Below are 10953 nucleotides of genomic sequence, written 5' to 3' on the forward strand. Positions count from 1 at the left end.
AAACTACATATGACTTCCTCTTAATAGTGTACACCCTGAACCGTATTTACAAATGTAATCACCTGCTGGTAAACATGTGTGTGTAGTTGTACACATAATATTGTACAATAAATCCAATCTAATTGTTTTTTGGGTCTACATCCAAAAAAAGCACCCCACAACAATCACAATTTCAACCTGTTACTGTACTGCTTAGGGATAAAATCGATTCGTAATTAACATACATAATGTCTATAATTATTGATATTTGAACAATTTTCAATGACTATATTGTTGGTTGTTTGACCAAAAAAATGTATTTAACTATTTACAATTAATAAGCAGTGGGATTACTGACCTTCTACATCAAATATTGGTCTTTTTGCTTTTATCAGTTACCAATACTAGTCATGTCTTGGCATGAAACAGGTCTCTTTCCTGATTGCCACGTTCAAGCAAAGTCATTGTTATCAATTTCATTGTTGCATCTGTTCAAACTTCACAGCTACATGTACTCCAGGGTAACATCATTAAATGAAAAAATACTGTTCTCAATGATAATATCTTTATATCGGAGGGTTTAGTAATCTTTCAGTTAACTTTTGATGGTTCTTCTAACCCAACCTTAAATAACTGACCTGCAAAGTAATCAACAATAACAATATGTAATTTTTATGAAACAACAGTATGCTCCTTATTCTATCAATATTTATTATCATAAAACCAATTTCACTGAAGCTTTTCAAACTGTTGTAGATGACAGATGAATTGTCTTAATTAAAAAAGATCAATTCAAAATTTAGTTTTTTCAATTATTCAATTTTGAATTGTGCCTCTGAAAGACAGCTTTTTGGATTTTGAGGCTATGCAAAAGTTTACTTATATTATTTTCATAAAATATCTTGTTTTCTTAAAACTTACGAAAGGTTTTCTACATGACTGCTATCCTATGAAAGAGGAGTGCTAAGAATGTGTCAACTGTTATGTAACTTTGAAAATGTGTAAAATGTGTGTCTGGTAGAGGAAAAGTGTGTCAAATGACACAAAAATGCAGCTCATTGCATCTAGAAAATGAGGAGTTGTCATGATGTTATTCATTGAGGATAATCAATACCATGCAAACTCTTTAAAGTATTTCCCACGATAGTAAAACTATTTACATTGATCAATTGAGAGCAAGATAAGCTTTAAACGAATCATGTGTTACAGGTAGTAGTAGTAGTAGTAGTAGTAGTAGTAGTAGTAGTAGTAGTAGTAGTAGTAGTAGTAGTAGCAGCGCTACCTTATTGGAATCTAGTTTTTTGAAGTGACTACATAGCTTAAATTTGACATTCATGTCTGCTTGGAGAATAATTAATATAAAATATGAAATGTGTTTTGATAGACTTACCTGAAAGTTATTATCAGTATTGCGTAGTGATAGAGGTAAATGCTGAGTGTTATTAACCAGCAGTGATAACAACTGTAAGCACCATTCACTGCTGAACACCAGATTCTCTACTGTAGAGTCTCGCTTCCAATCCTCCAGTAATCTGTCGAAAGCCAAATAACATCAGAACTGATCAATTAAACTTTCATATCATACAGGAAGTTTTTGCTTACAGTTTTTGCTTTCACTTAAACAAGTGTGTGCAGTGTCTCAAAATTTTAGATGTCTATGTTGATACAGTAACCTTCACAGATGAGCTTGCATCAAAAAGTACATGAACCATCAATGACTACTAGACTATTAGTAATTCAGCTAACGACCATTTTCTTTTACATGTTGGTGCTTTTGTCAATGGGCATAAATTAAATAAAATAGCAAAAAGTCACAGCGTACTTGACATTTATGCGAACATAAAATTTGCACCCAAGCTTGTCAAATATATATCCTTGGCAAGTTACTTTGGAAACTGCTTTTGGCATGGATGAAATTCCTTTATCCAAGCAATGTGGCTTATACATGTGTCTCACTTACTCTGTGTTCTCATTGTCTAGACAACTCTGATACAATATTTTGATAATGCTGTAAGACTTGAGCCCATCTCCTTGCTGGTTTTCTTCATCAGAAAGAAGCAACCCAGTAAGCTGCTGAAGTTCTTCATCAGGTTTGGCAGTGTTTGTAACCAATCTACTATCAGAATTAAGTAGCCATAGCTGTAACACACAATTTATAAATAAGTTTCAAAAATCATTTTGATAACAAATCTTCCACAGAATTTGTGGCATAAGTGTTAGTATAATGTTATGAACATGACAGAACCCTTATGACATAGAAGTTCAAGTGTGGCATTCTAAAGGTATTTGCATCTGTGCTTGCAATGCTCTTTGCGACCATAATTCACAGGCATAGTGAGCGAGTGAAAGTGCAGCAGAAAACACTTCAAGCATGAGTGCAAATATCCCCTGTGTACCCACTCTAAAACTTACATGGTATGGGGTTCTGTTATTATTACATATGTTTATCCGAAATAGCAGATTTCCATAAAAGTCATACTGTGTGATCAAGTGTGCTTCCATGTATAATGAATGATTGCACCCTCATTTGCATATCATTTGCATGCAGGGATGCAATATAAATGTCCTAAACAAATGAAGTTCATTTATTGAACTTCTGCGACATTGTGCGATCTTCCCTTTCTCCTGTGAGTGACCTACATGTACTTACCAGTACATAGGCTTAATGGTTGCTAGTGTTGGACCACAAAACATAACATAATCTTGTAGTGTTATTACAGCGGGTCTTCTACATTGTACTTATTAGTTTAAAGGCTTGATGGTTGCAAATGTTGGACCACTTCACTCAACGAAAACTTGTATTGTTACACAGCGCCGTAATGCATATACAGGGGCTGAGTGAACCTTGTACTTACAGGTATATAGGCCTTACTTACAGTTGCCACCACACAACATAACAAAAACTTGTATTGTTACTACTGTGAGTGTTCTACATTGTACTTACCAGTATATAGGCTTTACGGTTGGCAGTATTGGACCGCACGACATAACGAAAACTTGTATTGTTACTACTGTGAGTCTTCATTAACCGAGCAAAGTAACTTTCCAATGTGTACGATCTGTAAAAAATGCAGTATACTTAATGATGTCTATTTTTAAAATTGTCAAAGTTTTACATCTTTGTTTTTGTTCAAAAATGTATCAGCTGCAAAAAATTGCTTGTTTAAAGAAAGTACAGTAAGCATGTAAATTATACTGGAGATCCCAAAGTACAAATGTAGATGTATTTTAGCTGTGTTCCTCACCAAAATCATGGTACATGCATTTATTTATATTGTTACAGTAATAATGCAGTAGCAAAACAACCCAGCAGTATATGGCACAAGCAATCATATTAAAATGGTAAAAGCTAAGTTTATAACTTGTCATCCTTTTAGCTCAAGTGAAAATATTTACACAAAAACTCAGATATTTTAGTCCAATGTCAATGGCACTGTATTCACTGTTATTAAAACTACCAGTAATGTCTTCTGGCATTGTTAGCATGGTTAGTGACAAAACTAGGATTTCATGTCATCAAATTGTTTATTAGACAGTAGAATACATCATTTTGCGCTGCCCTAACCTGCCTGTTTTGATCGATGTGTGAGAGTACCCCATCACAGCACACCTTACAGACTAACAGTTTATATACATGTACAATTAGTACATGTATACCTGAATATCAAGTTTGAATGCTACCATTAGCAAGTAATGGTTAGGTATGCTTTTATACTGCAGGTACCTATTAATATGGTGGTAAAAATTAAATCTAAAAGAGTTATTATCTCAACTTCAGTTACCTGAAGGTGTCCATTTGGGCTTCATCTTTCCACAGTTTGATACAATGCTTATACACTTGTATAGATTCAGCTAAATCCAGAACGTTTTTCGGTCCTGTATCTGGTTCTGAAATCATTATGCAAAACACAATAAGACTGGTTACACAAATGGTTTCTGCAATGTTCTAGACTTTTCCTCAGCTATGGAGTTAGTCTCAGTTACCCAGACTCTTGCTGCAGGGGGCTCTGCCTATGAGACCTCCCCAAATGAGAGTCTGGGAAAATCACATTGCAACTACCCTGCAACGGAAGTAGCTGCTAGAGCAGTGCATCGTGGGGAGTACTTCAGGTCCAACATTGCAGGATGAATGATTAGGGTACCTTCGCTACAGATTATCACTTCTTAAGCGACAGCTGTATATTAATTACAACAAACAGGCCTAATAAGCCCATTTTTTAGGCTTGGAAGACATGTACTGTGTGACTTCTGTCATGGGGTAGGTGCAATGTGGTTTTCCCAGACTCTTGTTTGGGGAGGTCTCATAGGCAGAGTTCCAAGCAGGGAGAGTCTGGGTAACCAAGACTACCCTGAAGTGAGCCATCATCTGTGAGGCTGGGTAACTGAGACTAGGTAATTCTTATGACTATGTAAACAAAGAAACCATAATTGTATCACAGAATATTGTTGATTGTACAGCATTATGATAGACTTACTCTTTTCAAATTTACTCATTTTCAATCATATAAAAATAATTCATTATGTGTAATTATGACAACTTACCACTTGAGGTAGCTTTTCCAAGGATGCACCGACATTTCTGGCAGATGATCACTAAATTGGTGCCCTAAAAGATATGATGTTTGCACTCTTAATGGATGTGTAAGCTTATTGTCACACACACAGACACACAGACACACACACACACACACACACACACACTGGGCACAGGTATATGATAATCATTATTGTCACATGACATTTGAACTACGTCATGTGTCACCGACCACCTCTCACTAGACCATCAGTTGGGCTGAAAAAGCACCAAGGATAGGATATGAAATTGATGTGATGTAGTCAATTAAAACAACAGCAAGTCCAGTAGACCAGTAATTAATGTACCTGGCTGATGTAGAACATTCCTACATATACATGTACATTGTATACATTAATAACATCATAACGAGGCAAAGGCCATAAGCTCATGCAGGGTAGATTCATTTAAGTGACTGGCTGCCTCATGATGATATTGTGGATAGTGCCCTCCATGTGGAGAATGCGCATAGTATATAGAACGTGTATGCGTAGTCATTGCACCACAATGTATCCTTGGGTAAAACCACCAAAAAAACATCGCATAGTATATAGGACACTCATACATACTAGTCACTGAGCTGCTGCGCAACCTCTTCATGAGCTATAAATGCCTTAGACTGTAAATAAGACAGTAATCTTTTTTGATTGTTTTGAACCTTGTACTCTAAATTCAAAGTTTACTCTATGAATTTCTTACTTCTCTTAGCTTTTGATGGTTGTGCTTCTCAGCTGTGATGACATTGTTTTTCTGAACACTGGCCATGTTAAAGGAAAGATACAAGTCCCCAACAAAACAATCTTTTTCTCTAGGTTCAAGGGAAGCTTTCTTCATCTTGTTTGTAACTTCACTGTTATGACACATCCAGTCATCTGCTAGCTCTCTCCAGTTCTCAGATGGCAGTGGTAAAACTCTTTGAAACTGGCTGCAAAAGAAAGATAACATTAAGAATAACTTATTTGTACCTACATATACCAAATACATATACATAAATAGGAAGATGACTTCTAGTCACAAAATGAAATGGGAATGTCACTGCAGGAAATGAAGGCATATTTTGTAACTTGTGGGTACTGGAGTCATTTACATGTACATGTACATCACAGACATTAAATGAGATTGCTAATAGTAATACAAGCATTTTTTGGAACTTGTGGGTCATGGAGTCATTTACATCACAGACATTAAATGAGATTGCTACAAAAAACCTAGTTGAAACTTGTTCATCATTCATGGTTCAGTGGAAATATTTTCCACAGGCATGCATTGTCCGAGGGAGTCAATAAGCATACATTTGTATGTAATATTACTAATAACAGTTTATTTGAAAGTAATAAGCACTTAGGAGTCATGAATATCTGTTTGTGCCTTGGATAACATATACGTGTATAATTATAAACATATGTTTATCCATATCCAATGATTAGTGACACCGTTAAAAAGACAATGAGAGAAATTTGTACAGACACGTACAAACAGACAAACCCATGCACTTCAACTTGTTTTCATGTTCACATTTATTATGGTGTAAACAATAAATTATCAACCACTCCCGAAGTTTGTGATTTCACAAACAAATATTTTTAACAAAAATTTTTTTTTCCTTGGTAGACAAGTGACTTTTCCAAGGGGACCACTGGGTAAAAAAGGGGGTCCACTGGTCCAGGACAAGCATCTATAAAATAGACATTTTCAGGCCTTCCCAGTGATTCAATATATTTCATGGCATACAACATCACAACCAAGTCATTACTTACTATATTTTAGGGTCAAGCCCTAAAACAGACTCCCTCTCCCCCACCATCCAAACAAAAACTTCTGCTTACTTTGTGTTGAGAAAATATACATACAAATATGTAGTAATGTGTAATGGTCCTTACCAGTTTGGTTGCAGAACATTTGAATGACAAACTCTACAAGAAAGTTGGCAGACTCCATTATCAAGTGCATCTAATTCTTTACTGGGATCAACCATCTTTTTGGTAGATAGGGAATCATTATCTATTGCACCATCATCTTCTGAGATTTCAACACGGAAATGCAACCCCTCTCCCTGTATCCAGTGTAGACTGTGGCAGGACTTTGGAATGAGACGTGTTCCGGGAATACTGAAAGTTCTTCTTCTTCCATGTATAGATGATACTTCAATGCTGGATGTGTTGACAGTCACACTAAATTTGGACGGATCACTAGTCAGAAAAAAGTTAAACAAAAGCTCCAAGTTTAGCGCATGTAAATTTAATACTACTTTTCAGAGTATTGACGAGCATAAAAATTGTTACAATTAGTACATTTATTGATGTATGTACATGTACATTAGAGAAATTGAATATATTTTTCATAGTTCCAATAATCAATAGGTCAGTACAATATAGTTAGTAGTTACATGTACTTTTGAATGATAAATTGGTAATGAATGTGATGTTTCAATCTGTCTATGATGGACCTTGATCTTGCAATGATTTACAGGGCTCAAAATGAACAGTAGTCCCATGTCCACAGACTACCAATTCTGGGGCTACCATAATTTGCAGCTGGTAGCCCTCTCAGGCTACCACCAATTATGCAATGATTTCAGGATGAAAGATTTACTGCCTTGCTGACAACAACACACATATTTCCAACAGAAGAACTCTGTTTTCAGTTCAGGAATATAGGACTATAGCCATCCTTGGGTTACCACTTTCTGAAATTGGTAGCCCACTTGGACTACCAAAGAAAAAAGCTAATTTTGAGCCCTGATTTCGTTATTCAGCATTGACGTATCTGTCTGACTGTCTGCATGAATCGCTTCTAACATTGTCACATACAGAAAACACGTACAGTATACACGTACACCAGGGACAAATTCATATCAGAATCGACTGCAAACATGATAACGAGATTTGTACTATCAAACCATAGATCTTGGAGGCTATGATCAAACACAGGCCTAGGCGGTTCACTATCCTGTTCTCCCTGCTCTGCGTCCATCAAATGCTATCGTTTACCAAACCCTTGTTTACTTTCAACGTTGCAGATGTCACGAACGCGTCGTCGGGGCCAAACGTCATGTCAGTCGCAAAAATGTAAAACACGACATACGAATGAGCACGTGGATTGTGTAATTGTTAACATACTTACGCTTCGGATATGTTATCAATATTCTTCAATCCTATAACAACGTGTGCTGCCCTAATTCGTTCTCGAATTTCAACGTACAGGTTGCACCAATTTTCTCCATGCTGTTCCGCCATCTTGCGAGAAAAATTAGGGCGCCCTCAACGCTTTTAATGAATTTATATTCGTAACAATATATGTACGCGTACGTATATGTACATGTACGTGCTAACCGATACCCTCATAAGTCTAACACATGTAACATGTAACACCTGAGACTAGACTGAGCGCAAGCATATAATATCAAATTGCATGTTGTATGTGTATATGGGGGCCTTGGGAATTTTACTCAAATTGCCAATAGGCAGTATATAAACAATTGTACGAACAAAACGAAAAAGGTGTACACAGAGTTCCCCTTTGGCTTGAACCACGTTTTACTTTATAATAAACTATACAGGATATTCACTGTATGTCTACAATTTTTTTTATTTAACAAACGTTTAAACTTATAATAGGCCCAGTTACAAATAACCGATCCCCTAATTGTTCGCAATAGGGGCATACGCCGGGCACTAACTACCCTCTGTACGTCATAGTCTAGTTCCTATACAGTATCGTAACCATTTATACCTTCACTCACAACAGGCTGGTCATCCAGACTAGAGTATTCGTAACACTAATTCAAGACTGGAGTAGGCTTCCTTCCACCGTACCTTTTATTTCACCAGTATAGTACGTAGGAAATGATTTGAGCCTTGACCGGGGACTCAGACTCCGGATGAAGTTTGAGCCTAATCCGCGGATACAACACCAAAGCAATACAGCATGTATATGTTTCCGAAGATTCAACTTTATATCTAACGCGTTAACGACACTTACAGTATATTCCGTTTAAGCTAGAGGGTATGAGAGATTAAACACAATATACCCATTCTCACAATCCACAACACACATTTCTGCTGAAGCAACAACGGGTACGTTCTGTGGTTTATGTGGAGTCGAGCTATTGCTCATAAGAAGATAAAATAACATACTGTTACGATCCAGAAATATCATATTCGGAATTTTGGCATATTCTGCCTAAATTAACGTAAAATTCACATTTATACTACTCACAAACAGGAGCTAACAACAGCATGATCAAATAATATGTTGATTTATCTACTAAGCCTGTATTAATTAACTTATAGTTGGTGTACGGTGTCTCTCTAGCTCTCTGCCTGGGTGTAAGAGCGTACGTGTATGTGACGATACCTGTGTAGCTAATTCCTAACTTTAGACAAGCTCGTAGATCCTGGTACCCTAGAAAGACAGTTAGAGTGAATAATCGTTTATGTTCTGTCGATCTACCCACAGCTACCTTATACTTAGACATTGAAACGTTACACTAAACAACCCCTAAACGTAACAATACATTTAATACAAATCATGAAATTATGTATGGTTATTAACGTCTATAATGGAACATTTCCAAGTCACGAATATCTGGGAAAAGATATTTGCTATTACATTTCTGGAAAGTGAACATTTTTGCAGATCAGAAATCGCTGAAGCATTCCCTCAGTTTATAGGTTATTCATGATCATGAAAACGTTTTCGACGACCAACCGCCTACCTATAGTCCAGCTGCAAGAGGAGACCATTTTCAATGAAGTAAAGAAATGTGATTATTATTATATTTTTTTTTTATTTGTATTTCTTGTAAGAAAACGCGCTACACATGCGTCTCAGCGCGTTGTACAGACTGAAGTTTAAAAAATTGCAATAAAGTAAAGAAAATAACAACACACAAAAAGGGATGATGAACCAGTGTTTTCTCCCCATGTTCTCTAGACCGTAAACTAAACAAAAGTAAGTTATGCCAGGCTAGGTTAGGTTAGGGTAGGTATTGATTTCAAGACTATTTGTCATGGTTTCCATTTAGTTTATGGACATACAGAGCATTGCAGGTTATTGCTTACTGGTTATGTTTGCTGCATGCTTCCTACATAATTATGCTCTAGCAAGATCTCGATTTCTTGGCACGACATAATAGTCTGAATGAAATAAACTACAACAACTAGGCGTATATACTTGGCAAACAGGCACCAACTGATGTTTTAGTGTCTATGTTCGATGTCCATGGCACATTAGTTGATTTTATTTAGCAAGAAACTGGGATGTTGCAGCAGTGGGATGTGGAACTGTTGACGTACGTACAGATGTCAAAATTATAAAATAAGGCAAAGTATAATGAGTGAAATTAAAATATAACCCATCCCTGGGAACCGATTTGTAAAACCTGACACTCCATGCAGCAGGCGATGAGCTGTCCAGGAGACCAACATAACAGCAACCATGTGCATGTACAGCCAAATCACTAATATCGAGCGTGGACGTGATATGTTGGGTGATTTTTGTTGAATAAAATCGGGAAAGCAACATTTCTGAAAGTAGAACATGGAGAAACTAACTTTAATATCTATTTTCATATTGCTTGCGGTTTTTTAAGTTTGCCGTGTTTCTGAGCCACGTTATCACCATGCAAAAGAAATACAGTGTGATTTGTAGTTAAATCACTAATATCGAGCGGGGACGTGATCTGTTGGGTGATTTTTGTTGAATAAAATCGGGAAAGCAACATTTCTGAAAGTAGAACATGGAGAAACTAACTTTAATATCTATTTTCATATTGTTTGCAGTTTTTTTAAGTTTGCCGTGTTTCTGAGCCACGTTATCACCATGCAAAAGAAGTACAGTGTGATTTGTAGTTAAATCACTAATATCGAGCGGGGACGTGATCTGTTGGGTGATTTTTGTTGAATAAAATCGGGAAAGCAACATTTCTGAAAGTAGAACATGGAGAAACTAAACTTTAATATCTATTTTCATATCGCTTGTGGTTTTTTAAGTTTGCCGTGTTTCTGAGCCACGTTACCACCATGCAAAAGAAGTACAGTGTGATTTGTGATTACATTATTAAAGGTGTACCACTGCCAGGATCCCTGTTCATCTCATATTAAATAACTTCTCCCTTAGGAATAGATGTAATTGTCTATCTGCGTCACCTTAACAAGTAGGAAATTACATCTACTTTGACTAGCTCACGCCAACTGCTACTAATATCTAAATTATCACCATGGAAACGAAGGATTTCCGATACTGTGAGTAGAATTCGTCATCGTGGCTTTTTATAAAAATATATTTTGCATATACGAGCTACAACTATGAAAAAGTCTACTTTGCAAAAAAAGAATACAAACTAGTTATCTGCAAAAACCGAAGACAGCATACACTAAAGAAAGAAGGATTTGCCTGTA

General features: G+C 36.4%; 1 protein-coding gene across 1 annotated transcript; it reads right to left on the bottom strand.

Moving 5' to 3' along the window:
- Positions 1-593: 593 nt before the first annotated feature.
- LOC144433223 (E3 ubiquitin-protein ligase E3D-like) lies at positions 594-7788 on the bottom strand. Its single transcript, XM_078121532.1, has 9 exons — positions 7676-7788; positions 6433-6741; positions 5252-5477; positions 4522-4585; positions 3762-3867; positions 2924-3038; positions 1940-2118; positions 1370-1511; positions 594-617 (listed from the first exon to the last, which is right to left on the bottom strand). The coding sequence occupies exons 1-9, from the start codon at positions 7786-7788 to the stop codon at positions 594-596; spliced, it is 1278 nt and encodes a 425-aa protein (XP_077977658.1).
- Between the last annotated feature and the right edge of the window lie 3165 nt (positions 7789-10953).

The sequence above is a fragment of the Glandiceps talaboti genome, chromosome 3, assembly GCF_964340395.1.
Source record: "Glandiceps talaboti chromosome 3, keGlaTala1.1, whole genome shotgun sequence".
NCBI lineage: Eukaryota > Metazoa > Hemichordata > Enteropneusta > Spengelidae > Glandiceps > Glandiceps talaboti.